This window comes from Vespa velutina, chromosome 1 (genome assembly GCF_912470025.1).
Source record: "Vespa velutina chromosome 1, iVesVel2.1, whole genome shotgun sequence".
In the NCBI taxonomy this organism is placed as follows: Eukaryota; Metazoa; Arthropoda; class Insecta; order Hymenoptera; family Vespidae; genus Vespa; species Vespa velutina.
Window position 1 is genome coordinate 11,324,654 of NC_062188.1, and position 19,230 is coordinate 11,343,883.

The 19,230-nt window shown below is 35.1% G+C and overlaps 1 protein-coding gene across 6 annotated transcripts in view; it reads left to right on the forward strand.

The window, feature by feature from the left end:
- The window catches only part of LOC124951151 (transcription factor AP-2-epsilon), a 139,823-nt gene that overhangs the window by 64,302 nt on the left and 56,291 nt on the right, over positions 1-19,230 (forward strand). Inside the window, exon 1 of one of the 6 annotated variants that reach the window (XM_047498993.1) lies at positions 14,522-17,262. The exons of 3 other annotated variants lie outside the window; for them this stretch is intronic. In XM_047498993.1, the coding sequence (XP_047354949.1) occupies positions 16,981-17,262 (282 nt within the window). In that variant the 5' untranslated portion in view covers positions 14,522-16,980. Of the gene's footprint in view, positions 1-14,521; positions 17,263-19,230 lie in introns of those variants that run through there. 2 more of the 6 variants (XM_047498985.1, XM_047499009.1) reach the window with 2 other exon arrangements.

Below are 19,230 nucleotides of genomic sequence, written 5' to 3' on the forward strand. Positions count from 1 at the left end.
CATACGTATTTCATATTTATTATAGATATATATAGATAATATATATCTTAATTCCAATTGTCTGAATTTAAAATAATTTATAGATACATATGTTACACTGTGAGTAATACTTGGATTTTTCTTTACGTTGTTGAATTACAATCCTATAACGAGTGATGAAATGACTAGAAAATCATCTATAAACCAAATATATTTCGGAATCTTCGTTAATCACAAGGTGTTTCTCTCTTATATTCGTCCTGTTTTACTCGCGTGATCATCCAAGCGTACCGTCGCCTCCGCCTTCACTATACTGACGGATTAATGATCACTCTTCTTCTCTCGTGGAATTCTCTGCCTTCCTACGTGAGAAACGGAAAACCTTTACGTCTTTGTCGCACATCTTAATTTCCTTGGAGAAGGAAATTTCACTTGTCTTACTTAATGTTTCCTTCGTCTTTCTTTTCGAGATCTATCTCAAAGAATGGATCCTACGAGCTTCCACAAATTCGAAAAATCTGACGAAAATCATTTTTGACATGGGAATTATGTTATTTTCTTCGAGAAGAATCGCTCAACGTAAAAGTTCTTTTCTGTAAACCATTCGTTTGACAGCTGAGAGATTTTTCTTTTATCATGTAAACTTTTTTAAACAAAGTATCACGAAATGGCAGTAATTATAGTTGAGCTTGGAATAACCCACTGACTCCCTCTCCCCCCCCTCTCTCTCTCTTTCTCTCTCTCTCTCAAGCAACGCATTAAATCGTTTCGAAAGAACGCTATATAACAATCATTAACAAAAGTCTTATAACAGGCCATTCACAGAATCGAACGCTCGTTCATTTAGCTTAATAACTACAAATTATAGGTTATTGCGACTTCATGGCCTACAACTTCTGTGAATCGGCGTGAGGTAATATCATATCCAGTAACCTTGATAGTATCTAATACGTGTGTCGATGACGTTAGATACAAATCGGTGTTTTCTTGAAGGACAGAAAACTCTTTTTAATATATGACCTATTGTGATACGTATATATGATGAAATCTTGCTGTTTTATCATTCTTAGATTAGACGTATTATCAAAGCACTTTTAATTTTATCTGTTTCCTTTTTCTTCGATAAATTACAAACCTAAAATATCAAATTTTCTTGATCGTCACCGTGATATCGCTATAATATTGAAGCATCCTTACGCATGATAATTTTTAATCGTATTTAAAGTAGCTGTTGTAAAACCGGTTTACACTCGTCAGGTACGACCGGCTTTCCTTCCAAAATTGATGTCCTCTTATAGGTCTCAAGTAACGTTGTAAAATGGCTACAAAGGAGAATTAAGAAACTTAATCAATATAGCTTTTGTTAAAGTATTAGATATTAAATATCTAGAAAATAATCTTTGCTTAACATGAAAGTTAAACACGCATTTTATTTAACGTTATAAATCTTACTCCTCAGATAATACAGATAATGTTTCGAGAGGTAAATGCAGGGATCTATAATTTCAGCTGCGTAAACCCATCCGATAAAAAGCAAATGTCGGTAATATAGTCGGTAAGTAAGATCTCTATATCTCGAACAGAGTATTGAACCAGCAACGAGGATAACAAGAGATTTTGAGTTCAACTTAATCAACAGATGGTTTTAGTATCCTGCGACATTTGGATATTAGATTCATTATTCATTTGAAAATTAATTAATTATAAACATAAACATTAATTCACTCTGGTGACATAATAGTTTATTTTTTCTTTATTTATTTCATCGACTTTGAAATAACAAAACTGAATTACATTTTATCAGTAACATTTCTATTACAAATAAATTAAAAGAAAAAGGGTATGAAAATTAATTTATATATTCCTCTTTGCTTTTACGGTTCTTACGATTCCTTAGAACAATTGCGAAGGTTTACATATTAAATAAAGTAAAACATCAAGAGTTTTGTTAAAATCTTTTTCGACATTTCATCGAGAAAAATGTTAGTTCTTCTCTATACCTTTGCGTAAATAGATACACTTAATGAGGCAATTTATGGTACATCGTGCAAGAGAAAAGACGAAGCCAATAAGAGTAATTCCGCGTGTCGATCTAACATCTTATCCTTAGCCGTCAATGTTCGTCCAAAATTTATGTCGAAGCAACACAATAACTTCAAACACAAGATGACAACTTTATTATAAGCCTATATATTTGTTAATAAGTATCAAATAAATTTAATTTTATTCGTTTTGTTAATACAAAACTATTCGTATCAAAGATTAATCATTCACCTTCTTTGTTATCTATTACACTTTATTATTATCATTATCATTATTATTATTATTATTATTATTATTATTATTATTATTATTATTATTATTATTATTATTATTAATTATTATTATTACTAATTATTATTATTATTATTTCTTTTTTTTTTGTTTATATAAGTATGTTTGCCCAACGTTTCATCAGGTGGGATTATCTTGATAAACAGACTTTGCCGGATCTATTCCGATGTTACTATTGCATGCATATTCTTAATTTAAAAATTTCCGTACTATTTCACATGTTTTTAAAATGGTTGCCGTTTGAATTCTGACGTAATGTTGTGTTCAAACCAAACTGAGTCAGATGATATGTGATACTTTTATTGTCATATTCTCTACACTTCTATTGTTAGTTGATCATATTTTTCTACTTTTTTCTGTATTTTTTTAATATATTTATATCTCTTGATATTGATATATCTTTAAGAGTAAGTGACTTTTTGCTTTTTATCTTGTGTAGTGTAATCAGTAATGTGATATCGTTTTGTCCGTGCATATGGTTTTATCCTAGTATAATTTGTAATTTTTGTTTCCGATTATTGTCTGTAATTTATATATTTAGTATGATGTATCGTTTGGATTTAAATTATATTTTTGTGTTATTGCTTGGTCAATTATTTCCCGTTTTCTATATTACTTTTATAACCCGTTCTATTATTAGTTTACATTCTGTTAGTAGATACAGATTATTGCTTTTTGTTTGATGACATTGCTTAAATGTATCATCTTTTATAGTTATATTTTTCATTATATATTTTCTGTAGTTTTTATGGCAATTACTTAGTCCCGTAAAGCTATTACGAATCCCTTTTTCTGCGAATAACCTTTTTGCGAATATTTTTATGTTAGACTTTTACTGATATTATCATCGTTAACGTTTGTATAATGTCTTTCATATATCAATTTTTTTAACTGTGCTAATTTCTTTCGTTAATTTATGTTTTTTATTTTTCGTAAAACTTGTAGTTACGATAGGTTAAGTAGTGTGTATCTTTTACCTACTATTGCTTTGTGCAGTGTATGCTCTTCTGAGTAGTATATCTATTTGTCCTACATATAAATCTTTAATGTTCATTAATCCTTTTCCTCCTTCTTTTTTGCTTATTATTATTCTTTCAGTACGCAAATTGGGAATTATTTATTTTTTGTTAATTGGAATCTATTGATTCCATTTATTTCTTCCAGATTTGTATTCGTTCATTTTACTATGCTGAAAGAATATGTTAAAATTGTTATTGTAAAAATATTAATAGCTTTGAATATGTTGCATATGTTTTATTTTGTTTTTAAGTATGGAGGTTTATCTTGCTCTTTTTTAATTTTTTAATTTTTGTTTCTGTGTTCTATCCTTGTTTTCTTGAATGCCCTTATATTTATATGTTTCTTGTTGGTTTAAATTCTAAAGGATTTCATTGTTTAATATTTTATATTTCTTTTTTTCGTTTTACATGCAATAATTTTATTATTATTATTATTATTATTATTATTATTATTATTATTATTATCTTCATCGATTTACTTTCACCTTGGATGGTTTTCCTTTTTTCTAAACAGGTCTTTCCTATCAATTTGAAAGGAGGATATTAATTTTGTTTAAATTAATGTACTATCTATGCTACATGTTTTTAGAATATAAATTTTTTTAATAGATCCGTATGTCTGAATTTAACCGAAACTGTTCAAACTGTTGTATATTATTATTGGTATTTTTTTTATTCATATTATATATGTATATTTCGCACAGAGGCTTTTTCCTCTTTGATCGTACAATCTAAGTTCATATAAATGTAATTATTGCAGGAATGTTCTAACTATTACTGTTGTATTTAATATTACTGTTTTTTGTATTTATGAATAAATGTATCAGGTAGCTGTAGGTTCTAAATGAATGTTTGTGTTATTATTCCTATGGTCGATATAACGAGTGGTACTATTATAACTTTGTCCTATTTTCATATTTTTCTGATTTTCTGAGCTAGCGTGTGCATTTCTTCATTTTTTCAAAGTATTTGCTCTTGATGTTGTAGTCGTTGGATATGGCTATGTCAATGAGTCTTATTTATTTTGTATATTAATATGATACCTAAACTGTTGGTATTGTGTTTGTTTTGTCTGTTACTATAGGATTGTTAGTATATTTTCTATAACATGGTATGTATTTGTAATATGACTATATGATGATCATGAGTTTGTGTTTGTTTATGAGGACGATATGTAGATATTATTTTTTCAATATAATCACTTCTGTTGGTGTATTCTACTTATTATTATCATCATTATCATTATTACTAATAATATATACTAATTATTATTAGTAGTAGTATTATAAATTACTATCACATTATATGTTATTACATTATATCAATATATTTATTATATTTACAATATTTTTAAACTACCTCCGTTTTTTTTTTCAATATCTAACGAAGAATAAAGAGATCAAAAATATTTTTTACTGTTATAGAGATAATATCTTCTTATCGATAGCGGCACACGCACTGAAAAATTTTTCATTAGCTCGAAGCACATCGATTAAATCTTGCCAAGTAATTATGCCCGACATCGTGAATACGATGGACGTTACGCAGTGAAAAGCGTTCGGGACTCAACGCATGCTTTAGTACTTACATACATTAATCTCTACGTGGAGACTGCGATATATGTGCAATGAGAATCTTGGAAGCTTCATTTATAATTGTTTAACATAGCGTTATCATTCTTATTTGATCATTTCGATAATAATTATACGTCGGACATCGTGATGGAACGATTCTTCGAAGATTCTTGGAAGAATTCTTGTCGATCGAACGATTAGAATTCTTGTTCATCGTCGATTATAAAATGCTTTTTTTCCAACAAGATTCCAAACAAACGATAAATGAAATAAAAATTGGACAGTGCGACAGAACCGGAATAGGGAATAGATAGATAAATTAGCTATACGTCGTTCGCGTGTAACGAAATTCTCTTACGAATTCTCCTTTATGTGTCACCTCTGTCTTCGATCAATGATCTCAAAAAGGAACGAGTATAATCAAATATTTCATATTGTCAGTCGACTAGAAAGTACGGCATGTCTACTAATTCACTCCGCTCTTCAAAAATGTCTCTCATGCATTAATCATATCCGCTCGCGTGATTCTCTATACTACATCCGATTTCAATGACTACTGCGTTATTAGCAAAGCGAGTTATACACAGAGAGAAAGAGTGAGAGATAAAAGCTCATTGAAAGAGATCTCTCACATATAATAGCCGTACAAATGCGAATGTAAACTTCGTCGAGAAACACCGTGCAATCGGGAATAGCAACAAAGTAGTTTCACAATCAACTTGGATGGAATAACGATTTGGACGAGGCTACGAGGAAAACATTTATAATCTAAGCTTAGAATCGTGAGCGTCTCGTTTAAAAAAGCGAATCTTTGGAACGAATGGAACGTCTTTCAATTTATTCGATTAATCGATGACAGAATGAAAAAATAGAAATTACTTTATACCATTGATCATGTGAAATAATTCGAATTAAAGTGAAATTAAAACAAGAGATAAATGATAAGAAAGCAAGAAAATTAAAATATTAAATTAAAGTATTAAAATTGATCTAACAAACGAATATGTTCTGCGATAAATGACAAATATATCGTATATTCTTTTGATTAAAAAAAAAAATCAAATCTAATTTAAAAAAAAAAGAAGGAATAAAAGAAGCGGCATACCGTTGAAATTAAAAGCTTGAATGGAAAGGGATTCGCATGGACACGAAACGGCACGTAATTCGCGTCCCCCTCGTGTCCTGTGTCATTGGCTGCATGAAAGGAGGAAGAAGAGAATGAGGAGGAGGAGACGCCTTCGACGTTGTAGTATAATGCACGGTAAAACCTGCAGATTATCTACGTGCCGGAGCAACGCTCGGAATCGTCTGATGTACGAGGAATCTTCGACCACCCTGTGTCTAGTTCCTTTTTGCAATGGCGTAGACATCTTCGACCCTTTTCGCAAATTTGTTTTACGAATATCTCAAAATCAATTCCCTCTCTTTCTTCTTCTTAACAATAATTTTTAATATAGTGACGGTGCCATCTTTAAAAGGAAAAATCTTGGATCGATTATCTACTACGAATTTTTAAAATTCGTTCGTATGAATTCTTTTTTAACGTTTATATTATCATTCATTTTACGCGACTGTCTTTTTCATTCTTTTCACCTTGCCTCTTTCTTTCATTCCTCTCTTCCTTCGTTCAAAATTGTAAATTGCGAGAAGAGAGAATTATCATTGACGTGAAAAAATAAATAATCAGTAATCGTATCAGAACTCGTCCGAAACGGTCATGATTTGGGATCAACATTCGTAATCAATCATTACTTGATTGTTACAGCCATATTGAATTTATAGGAAATTCAACACTCATTAAATCATTTTTAATAATTATTTTATTGATTTATTAATGATCTATTTATAGGTGATTGGAAACGATAAATATCATTTTTAGTCGCGTACACATTTTATTAATAACTTTTAATTAATAGTATACATTAAACATACTTATATATAATATAAATTATGTAAAGTATATATATATATATATATATATATATATAAAATACAGATACACTCAATATTTATATATTACATAGATACATGTGATAATAATTGTACGTTACGTAAAAATATTTGAATAAAATTGTAGCCGTCGCCAATGCATTAAGAGACGGATCGTCGGTCTCGTTAAACTTAAGAAACGCCCCCGCATACGTAGCTTCGATAACGACATAGTATCTACGCCATTGCCTTTTTCCGAGAGTGATCTTGCGGTTTCGCGATTACGTTTGCGCGGATCGCTTTTCTTTTCATAGCTAAAGCGAATCTAAGATAATTCCTTATACATTCGTTTTACGAGTGCCTGTATTCAATACGATCGAGATATGTTCTTTCTCTCTTTTTATTATTCTTTTCCTTTTCTTTCCTCGCGAATATGAGTTTCTCGATCACGATCCTGTTCCTGTTGGGATCCCTTGCTGACAAAAGGAACAAGTCGCGTCGTATAATACGGACGCTCCTTGCATCGCTCGTTGCATCCAAACGGAAGACAAGTGCACTAGTTTGAGATCTTACACATATTTATTATAGTACATAGACAGAAAGATAGAAATAAAGAGAAAAAGAGAGAGAAGTACGCATACAACAGTCTACGTACTACTCGTAGTATCCGCTTTTGAAATTTTAGCGACAGTTCAAATCGAGGTAAGTTCTTGATAGGACTACGAATATATAGGCGGAGTCATTTAATTTGTTACTAATCAAAATACGAGTTGATTCTTTAGAAATTATGTTCAAATAATAAAAAGCAAATTTTCTTTAAATGATAACTCATTGCTTATTACTTCAGTATAACTATTGCACCGCTTATATCTTTTTATCTACATGATTAAAGAATATTTATCCAAATAATCAAAAAGAAAAATGATTTCTTTTTTCCGTATATCTCCGATCTCAAAGTGTCACGATTTCAATTTGACGGATACGCGCTTCGTACTTGTCAGAGTTAAGTTTTTCCCAACGTCTCGATGGGGCGTTTTCCTCTTTTTTTTCCTTCTTCTCTAAGGATCTCGCTCGATCTCAGCTAGCTTAAGTGGATGATAAAAAGTCGTACTCTCCAACGCGGGCTTCGTTGCCCTAGATCGAGCACGCGCTTGTGAACGTGCGTGTCTCTCTTTTTACGAAGATAGGTGCGCGCGAGTGTGCTCGTGAGTGCGCACACTCATCAAGAAATATCAGAAGAGCAAAATGTTCGTGTACTATCCAAGAGACTTCACGCAGGATCGACTCATCGTACACGTACACATACACGTATGGATAGGCACACACACACACACACACACACACACACACAAAGAGAGAAAGAGAGAAACGATACTATCTACACATACGCACACTTATGTACGTGAGCGGACGAAGGCGATCACACGTACGGCTTATGAACGGACGAGCCAGAGGAACAAGGTGCGTTGGTCACTAGGGCATTGACCTGATGCTGGGCTGGACCAAACGAGCGCGAGCAGAGCGGAATCTTGACTCGAAGAGGAAGAAGGGCTGGATGAGTGGTTGGAGAAAAGAAAAAACAAACGAGAAAGAGAGAGAGAGAGAGAGAGAGAGAGTGAGAGAGTGAGAGAAAGAGAGTGAGAGAGAAAAGGAGTAGAAAACGAAGTAATACGTTCAGAACCGTCTACGGAAATTTCTTTCGACATCTTCGGTGCTTCAGCTTGTGATATAAAAGCTCGAAAGACATGAGGAACACAAGAGATCAGAAATTTCGATTGATCATTGAGATTTTGGAAAGATTGATAGAATCATTTATTTTCATTCATACATTTGTTTTCCTTATTTTTTCTCATTTCGTTTTTTTTTTGCTTTCTTTCTTTCTTTCCTTTTATTTTTTTAAAAGTAATGTAAAAACTGTAGGTACAATTTACTCTTTTTTTTTATTGGTTTATTTTGAACTTCATTCGTTACAGAGACTAGCTTTCGTAGAGATATCAATTGCTAGAAGAGCAATTAATCGCCTAACATTTTATATTTTCAAGGAGCAAGAGTTCCGTCTAACGACTTCCCATCGTGGTTTTTGTTCTTTTCTATACCTGCTTCGCCACGCATATTGACAAAAACTCGTGCGCACAGGTTTTCGTCATTCCCGGATCTCATCGTAAATGCCAGAAATATCGTATGTGTATATACGTATGAACTTATGTATGTATATGTATATAAATATCTGCTACTATATGCGAAGGCCGACCTTTCGAACAATTGATCTTCGAGATTCAAGTTTTCCACTCGACTTGAAAATCTCCCTCTTGAAAAAAATAAATATCCAAAAAATTATTTGTTGTGATTTATAAAAATCATAATTCATTATATAAATATTTTTTTATTATAATTTTTTTGTTTTATAATGTAATTATTCTTTTATCACTGATAGGATGCACAAATGTAAACGAACTTTTTTCATTGAATAAAATCTTTATTATTTGAAGCTTACCAATTACTTTAAATACGCATACTATTTACAAATGTTCCATTATACAATTATTTATATATTTAGTATTTATATATTTAGTTCATTATAAAATAGAACTAAAAGTCATAATTACTAAGTATTAATATTACATGGAAACTAAAGATGTATGTCTGTATGTATATGTATTAATTCAGAATACGATTTTGTGTTCTTGATGCTCATCATAGTTTCTCAATATCTCTGACGTCGATATCGCAACCATCCCCTTCACGGCTTCCCATCCGCTTTAACCGCATCGAACAAAATTATTCTTATTACTTTTAGATTATAACCATTATATCCCGGTGGTCGTTACGACTGCTCCTTTATGTGCATGCACTCCTTTCTTTTACTTTGTTTAACGATCGAAACCGTGATCGTAATACGTGGTACGACCTAACGGGATACTACAAAGTTGTTACTGTTAAGCCATTCGGCATGTAAAATCACATTAGCACGTAACCGGACACGAGGCACATTCATTGCACGTCGTTAATATTTGTCTGATCTTTATTCCGTTCTCTAGCTACTCGCGGATACACTAGTCGCGTAACTCAAAAGAGTTGGTAACTCGTTTATGTACCATATATACATGTAAGTAAATATATACTCACGTTTATATACATCTATAACGATATTAACTTTGTTCTTCATATCCCTTACCCTACTCCATCCTTCAATCTCAAACGATATTCTCTTCGCGTATTATTAACATTTGCAACAAGGAGCACGGAATCATCTCAAGTCACATCTTTCTACATTCGTTAAGCTTGATACATCTGTCACGTAGATACATAAATTTATCTCTGGATCGAATCATAATTGGCAATAATACACGTGGATATCGCCTGTTGACGTTTAACGATACCTCGTGATTTTCGATCAGATATATAAGATATCTCAAAGCTCAGATTTGAAAGATTTTCTCTATCGAATCATTTTCTCGCAATTATTGGAAATAATATCAGAAATCTGTTACGCAAAGGAAATCAACTTGCTTTATTTACGTATTTGTTTGTTTGAAGACTTTCGACGTTAAAAGAATCGGAGTGTAAAATTTGATTTTTATCTTTTCTTCGCATTGAATCGATCAACATTTCCTTCCTTTTCAACTTAAGAATGTTCGACTGAAGTAAATTTACCAAGGGCGATTTCTTTTGCAATTATCAGCAAGCTTTCTTGAATAACGGCTTCATCTTCTTTCTGTCTCTGTCTCTCTATCTCTTTCTTTCTCTCTCACTCTCACACACACACACACACACGTCAGTATGGTCAAAAGCTTTTTTGAGTTCATAATCCATCAGCCTATTAAACTTTTCGACGTGATACATAATCGAGTAAGATCAAATAAAGAAGAAAAAGAAATTGAAAAAAAGCAGAGAGGAGGAGAATCAAGAAACGAAACGCGATTACATTGAAATGCAAAGAGAGTAAGTTATAATAATGAGAATGGAGCGTAGATACGTTACGAGTCGAACACGATATCGCAACGTGCAATTCTTGAGAGCTCAAGCAGTATTCATCTACCTTGCAAAGCAACCATCTCTTCATCGCAAAACCGCAGGCAGCCTTCGTCGAAGGATGTTACGTGTCCTAATGGCCGAGTGTTGTCTACACTCTTCCTTCCTACCATCAATCGAGTAACATCTCCTGTACTAGATATTTTCTTATCCTATGAAAAGCCGATTACAAATTTTGTTACTTGAAATAATTTCAAATCAATATTGATATTTTTCATTTCTTTTCATTAATACAATTATTTGAATCCATGCATCGTAATTAATCACATTCTCCTTGACGTATACGAAAAATAATTCTTTAGTATCAATATAATTATTTGAACGAACACAGTACTTTGTTTTCTGAAATTGAGAAAAATATAACTAAGTTAAAAAATATATCTAGTTACATTCTTTGCGCAAATACTTTTATTTATAATTAATATCTATTTCTTCATAATTCTTATTTTATAATGAATAATCGTATAAAACATGGTCTCGACAAACTTGCCTTAATTGGTATGATTTTTTGACGATCATTTTAAACAACAGCGAACAAGTAATGGAAACGATATTTGTAGAGAACTCAGGTTTCGCCTAATCACGCTCATGCTCTCACTCCCAGAATGTGATTGTAATAACAAATCTCGAAGAGGCCACGCCTATCTACCATTATTATTGGTCAGAGTAACAGATAAAGAAGCAAAATGGGAATGGTCGGGGCAGCGCGATCGTGATTGCGATCGTAACGAGACCAGAGAAGGCAGAGCATTGGCAGCGATTGTTGCGGCGACACGCGCTCCGCAACGTAACATCCGCACCATTTTCAACTTTCGTTCTTTCGATTTATCGATACGCTCTTATCGCCTCGCGTTTCTTCACGCCTATCTTTACTTAAGATTACATACGATCGAACCACCTTCAATCGATATTCTCTACTATTAATAAAAAATATCTTTCTCTTCCTTTCTCTTGTTCTTTATTTTTTCATACGACTTTTCAAATATTCGGAAATTTGATCAATTAACTTTACCCCAATATATTCAATTCCTTTCATACTCGAACTATCTATTCGAAATTTATATCTTGAAAATTTCCATTATGTATTATTAAGAGAAATTAGTAAAATTATCATCGTACTTTCAGAGTTAGAACATCTCCGATCGATTTTCTATCGATGACCTTTTAAAGATGCATCACAAAAAAAAAGAAGAAATCCGTGAGAGTCATCGGTTCCACGAGATTGTATTCAGTCGATATACAACTGCGACACGCTAAATATGCCTTTCAGCCTGGAATCAACGAGAACGTGCTCTTCTTTAGGGAGAAAAAATCGAGAGGTCTAAGATAAGTCTCGGATGTCTATTGGGATCGAAACTCGAACGAGTGAACGCGATTCCAAAGCGAAGACGAGAAGGGACCATCTGTAGAGCAATATATTATATAAGCGAATACGACGTCCTATCGTACAGTTTATATGGCCTTTACCATCAAGGGGATATTGTGTAGGCACCCATACGTGGCCACATATTGTATGACACGGACGTCGCTATCTGCATCCGGCAGAGACGCCGCAACTTCCCCCTCCTCTTCTTCCTTCGTCCTCGAACCCCCGCACTTCGCGAGAGACATGAAAATATGTTTAAAGATTTCTCCCGGGAACGTCAAAAGAGAAGCTGGAAGGTGAGAAGGATGACAACGACGTTTCATACTCTCTTTCGATACGATCACTCTTCTAACTTTCTTCCATTATCGAAAGGACCTCTTACAACGAGTGAAAAACTTATCATCCGACTTCCTATCCTTCTTTCTCTGTCTCTCTCTCTCTCTCTCTCTCTCTCTCTCTCTCAGTCTTTCTCTCTCTTTCTCTGATATGAGTTGAAATCATATGTCTCTTCTTTCATTAACAACATTATATCTATCTGAATCACATCATTGCACTTCCTTCGTACATCTTATTTGTTTAAAAAAATTTTAATAGTCGATATCACGTAAAATTTTCTTTTAATCTATGTTTAACAGGCATAAGAGAGTGTGAAACGAGTCTGCTATCTAATTTTAATCGTTGACTCTTGATGAGAAGAGAAAACGTCCGAGTAATACGACGTTGACGCATTTTGTTAGATGCACTTGCGGTTTCTAGAAGCATATCTATATAGCGGATTAAAAAAGAAATAAGAAAAGAAAGAAAGGAGAAAAAGAAAGATAGAGAAGCGGAGCCACAAGTAGGGAGTAGAGCGATCAGAATACCGTCCATCCTGGCTGGACAGGTGCGCGTAAAACCGAGGGAGGAAAGAAGGGGAAAAAAAGAGGTGATCTGTCTTGGTATGCTGAAGGGAGCAGCCTCTGTCTCGGAAGCCACCGATCCAAGGTCCACTGTTGCCAGTTGCCGGTTCACATGACCCGAATATTTTTATTCAACAGATAAAACGCTCTAGACTAGCTAATCGTCCACGCGATTGACATATTTTGCTAATTAATATAAGAAACGAATTCCTCGAGCGATTACAACAACAGACGAAGACATTTAAAAGAAAAGAGATTATATATATAGAAGAAATCATTCCTTCAATCGGCAAAGGGACAAAAGTTTTTAACTCAAACTCTGCTAGTATTATTTCGTATTTTTCCTTTAGAACTCATAAAGTAAGTACACGTAATGTCTCACTTGTGACGAACGAGTTTATTGCTGTTTAAATTATATAGACTCACCTGATTGCCATAGAAAAGAGATACATTCTTTCTTAATGAACAACTCATTACGCCTTCGTTCTCGCTTATATTTGGGTTAACGTATGCAGGAATGTCCTCGCCCATAAATACACTAGATCGGGTAGTCCCTTATCGAAGCCGACGTATCAGCGACAACCTAATCATGCAGAGATGATGTCTCGCTTCGTTACGTTCGCATTCGATCGAATAAAGAGTATAGAGAGAAGGAAAATAGAAAGAGAAAGAGAGAGAGAGAGAGAGAGAGAGAGAGAGTGAGACGGAAAAATGAGAAAAAAATAATCAGTGTTCGTAACCTTCGTCATCGTTTTGGTATTTTGACGAGCTGCAAATCTAACGACTTTATCGATAGTATTTCAACAACGCACGGTAACTGCACCAACCAATGTAGAATTTTGAAATTGAGATATTTTTATTAATACCTGAGCACAGAATACAGAAAAATTATAAGCGATCGCGCTTATCTATATCGATCTACCATCGTATTGCTTCCGAATACGCCGGCAAATTCTAAAGTTTCTTAAAGGATCGGTGCAAGCGGATAACCCAACAAGAAATCTCGGCTCCTTTTTAGACGCGCGTAGAAGCCACGCGACCCAGTATGCTAGTCGTTCAATGGCGTATGATCAATCTATCTATTGGGTAAGCAAATGGAAAATAAAAAACGAAGAAAAAAAGAAATCATCGATAAGAATATTGGAATCTGAACATTAGAACATTTAAACGTTGAAATGAATTTTATAATAAAATTTGTTAATTCGAAATAGCAACGTAAAATTCATCGGCAAGTTTTTTTTTAATAATGATGGAATCTATCGCTCGAAGTTAAAATAGTATGATTGATTAATCTATGATACAGAGAAAAATTACACTACGCCAATGGCACTTGAATGCACTCATTGGTAGCCCATCGAGGCGCGAGCGCGTATTTACAGAGGACGTAGAGACTAATTGGGAGAACAGGCGCGGAAAACGAAGGTAACGAGAGACCGGTCTCCGAAAGAGATCTAGTATTAGATCAGATCGTTGCGCAGTGCACGAGAGAAGCGACACGTCGTACGTCGTGTTGCCAGCAAAACGGCGCACGCAAAAGAACAGAGAAAAGGAAGGAATGAACGAACGAACGAACGAACTCGAGCAGCGACTTGTCGATACCTGTTCCTATGCGTAGGCGCACCGTTCATCCATGTGCCTACTACAAGCGATCACAGGAAAAAGAAAACCAGAGAAAGTCCACTTAGATTTGTATAAAGATGATAGAAAGAGATCTCTTAAAAGAATCATACAAATTTTAGATAGAATCTAAAAGATCATCATAAAAATAATGAAAAATTCATTTTTACATACAAAGATCATATAAGATGAATGTAAAAAAATCGATAAATTGAAATTTGCAAAAAAGAAGGAAACTCAGTACTAATAGAGGCTAAAGGCTATGAGGGAAAACAAAAAGAAAAAATAGGAAGAGAAGGAAGAATGAAAACGCAAGTTGAAGTAAAAGGGTGCATTCGAAGTGGTCGATTCTTTTGTTGAATGCAAGTATCGCATAGAGATATAGAAAAGAAAAAGAGGACACTATCTGCGAAGGAGGAAGCAAGATGAAGAAAGAATGACCAGTCCAGTCGGGGATCAACCAGAACGGAGACACCATGTACGTTGGATAACATCAAGGAGGAAGGAGAGGGGAAATTATGGAAAGAGTAGTGGTAGGACAGAGATGGAATACATTGAGAGAGATAAAAAAAAGAGAGAGAGAGAGAGAGAGAGAGAGAAAGAAAAAGGAAAGAGAGAGAGAGATAGGAGAAAGAAAGAGAGAAGAGAGGAGTGAGAAGAAAAGAAGGAGGAAGAAGACAGCTGGTGTCTTCGACGGTGTTGGTGATATCACTATGAGACCACAATGACGTTGGTAGTGGTGGGCAGCCGATGGTAATGGTGGTGGTAAACCAGCATATCCAACAACACTTGCTGCACGCACGATGCTTGGTGAGGGGGGAGAGAAAGAGAGACAGAGAGATTGCCCCCTCCTGCCGCGGGCGGCGCCACTCGAGGAGATCCTTTCCTCTTTTCGCCTCTAGGCCATTCTCGAGAGGCGCGCGCGCCAACGCGGTGTCGCCCGATCGCTTCTCGCCGACCTTCGACCAATACGCGCGCGTTTCGTTCTACTCGCTACGTGCGTGTGCCAACGCAGAATTTTCCCGATAGACTTTTCCGAAACTCGTCCACCTTTCCCCTCCTCTCCTCTTCCCTTTCCTCCACCACTTTCTTCTTCTTTTTCTTTTTCTTTTTTGTCGTGACACCCACCTGTGCATTCATCCTACTCGAACTCTGATTCCTTCAAAACACCCCTGGGCAAAATCTCCTTCCTCTTCTCTCTTCCCCTTCTCCTTCTCTCTTTCTCCACCATCGCGTGACAGCCGGAATGCGACCACGTGATTACTCCTTCGCGTACGTCAACGTCCGTTTGAGTCGAACGATTTTCGTATTGATTTTCTCTTCTTAAAGTGATTCTCATCCACGTTTGTCGTCGTCGACTTTGTTATTATTGTTCTTGCTACTGCTGCTGTTGCTACTATTGCTGCTGTTCTTACCGTTCCTCTTCAACTTCATTTTTCCTCTTGTTCGCACCAGTGCAATACATCTAAGCAATTACATAACGATCGACACGCCGGAGGCACTCCAACAAACTTCATAACGATCCACGTGAATCGTTTACCTTGAACTTCGAACGGACTAAACGTCGAAAGAAGAATCGAACGAAGTTTTTATTCCTAACAAAGCATGTCGACGAAGAACTTAATTTTTGGTGAATTTCGCATAAACGTCGCAAAAATCAACGGCGCTAGGCTCGAAAAAAGAAACCGGAAAACATAATCGACGAAATAATGACAAAGTCTCCGCGAGGTGGAAACAGTGCTCATAGAAACGTAGGTTCATTGGTAACGCTTCGATTCTTAAGTGAAATCGGACCGTGAAGAGAACGACTTGAGTGTCCATCGTCGACTGAAACATAACTCAAGTAACTATATTGTAATAGACGAGCGAAGCTACGAGGCAAAAATGTGTAAGTACGAGGTTGACAATGGCACGAATGATTCGAAAGAAAGCGAAAGTAAGTTGAACGTCGTTGCCCGGTGAGTTCGATGCCTGGAGGAAAGATTTGTACAAGAAGAAAAAGAGAAAGAAAGAGAAAAAAAAGATCTAGATTCGCAATCGCGTATTCACGCTTGCCGTCGGAGAGTTTAATGCCTGCAAATGCGAATGAAATGTCGTCGGCTTCGGTGATGGAGTGAATAAGTACCTGCTACTATGATTTTCACAATGTCGGAATAAAACATTCTTTTTCTACGATAAAAGAATAAGAACTCCTTTTCACTGGCAGAAAGGAAGGAAACGGTTGCCTCATCATGTCCATTCTCGAAGGCAACGAAGCCGACAAGACGACAATGTCACCGCTCGACGAAGTCGTGTCTCCAACGAGCGTCGAATCGAAACTGATGGTGACCAACATGTTGGAAGAGCACGAAGCGAGCACGCTGGTTGAGCAGAGGGATGGCAAGCGTAAAAGAGACACGGATGGCGAAGAACTTACGCCGAGAAAGCTACCTTCTTTAACAAGGAACAACAACGACGTGGCTTTCGTCCTCGAGGATAGCGCCGACGATGAACTGCAAGACGAACGTGACGATGTAAGTCCTCGAGGATACTTTGGGAATATAGTTCTTTTCGTTCGATAAAAATTGGAAACCATAGCGATCTCAAGGTAACGGTATCGTCCTTCGGATCAAGTTATTTTCGAAATAGTCCTTCGACTCGAAGGAACGCCGCACGAATTGTTTGTCCTTTCGCAGCTATAGAAAAGGAAATTCTCACATGGTAAGAGAAAAATAGCTGAACAAAGCTCGACTTGTCGGTGTCCGAGTGTCCGCCTACGTATATCACTCTCATACCTGTTCCAATGTCTTTCTGTAGGAGAACTCTCAACGAGGCTGACGCGCGGCAACAAATCAGGTGGATAGATTGAGGACTAGAACAAATCGAGGCTAGTTCTCTTAAAGAGGCGCAGATTTCTCTGCATGGAAATTATTCTTCTTCCTTCTTATTCTTCTTACCTATTCAATGATACCTTATTTACTTAAATACATTATTTACGTTTGACTTTCAAAAGTGAATGGGAGAGGGATAACCGATTCAGTAAAATAATTTCAGGAAATGCTAATTTCATTATAGTGAATTCTCAATATGATATACACCGTTCCGATTAGTAGATTTTGGAAGTCAAGAATAATCAATAATAGATTAGAGAGTTATATACATTATATAACACGATGGCTTATAGAAGCAAGACTCTTTCTTTTCTCTATCAATACGTTCTCTTCCTCTCTCTTCAGTATCGTTTGACTTTACGATATATTTTCAAGGAACGAAAGTGTCCAGCTCTAAAACGAGGACGAACGGTGGCACCGGTAAGCCTATAGTAGCTATCGTATTTGCGTAGGCAGGACTGACGTCGTTGATGTCGTCGTCATCATCGTCGTTGACCTCTCGTAGAATTCTTCTGTAAACTCCAATTACAAGATGATCAAATTGTTTGAGTTTGAGGAAAAATCAAGCTTCGATACATGACGATGCATTATTTGGCATACATAGGATGTATAGATACTTTATCTTTAACATAGTTATTTTGATGTTAACGATTCCATCATTAATGATCATAATCGTAGATTTGTTGACTAGCTCAAACAATCTAAATAATCGTAAGAATAACATTGATATTACTCTTCTATTCATTTCATAAATAATTTGCAACGATCGTTATCAGTCTCCCTTACTTTTCTACGCGATTGACGAATTTATCTTGCCTCGATTGAAGAAAAATAAGAGAATGATAAACTTTGAATTTCATAGTTAAAGGAATCCCGAAGTGATAGTTTTAACATGCGTAGATCATCGCCTGGTTTCGAAGGAATATGTATAAACAATCAAAAGGTGAAGTTATCGCCTTTCACAAAGTCGTTGATATACATATACCTACACCTGTATATATACGTAATATCTATATACAAACGTGCATGTGTACTTACATACTAAATATTGCCTTCTTAATTTTCATTCCTCAACTCTCCCATGGATCGCGAGTCGATCTTCTCGAATAATTCTTGATCTTTGCATGCAGTTATCCTTTTATTTGCTGATCGATTAATTGCTTATTATCGGCAATCTACATAGGAAGTCTTTTTATTTTATTAATTTTCTTCCTATTTCATTTCTTACGACATTCATTAATGATGAGAGTAAAGTTGCCGAGACAAGCTTGTTTTATATTTGTTAGAAGCGAACATTTATATCACATAACAATATTAAACAAAATTAGATATATATTGCGACGAATCTATCAATGTAATTAACAAAATATGAACAAAATATATATTTCCACAGAGCTAACTACAAAGCACGAAAGTAATTAAGCTTACAGAGAGTTAAATCTCAATTAACTAGCGATCATGACAAGAATAAAAATGACGAACGATTGCTTTTGGATAAATAATCATCAAGATTGATCGATAGATCACATATCGAGCAAGAATAAATTGAAGATCAAAGATATATACGAGTCTACATATTTTTTTCGACAATTTCATTCTACTTTATCCAAA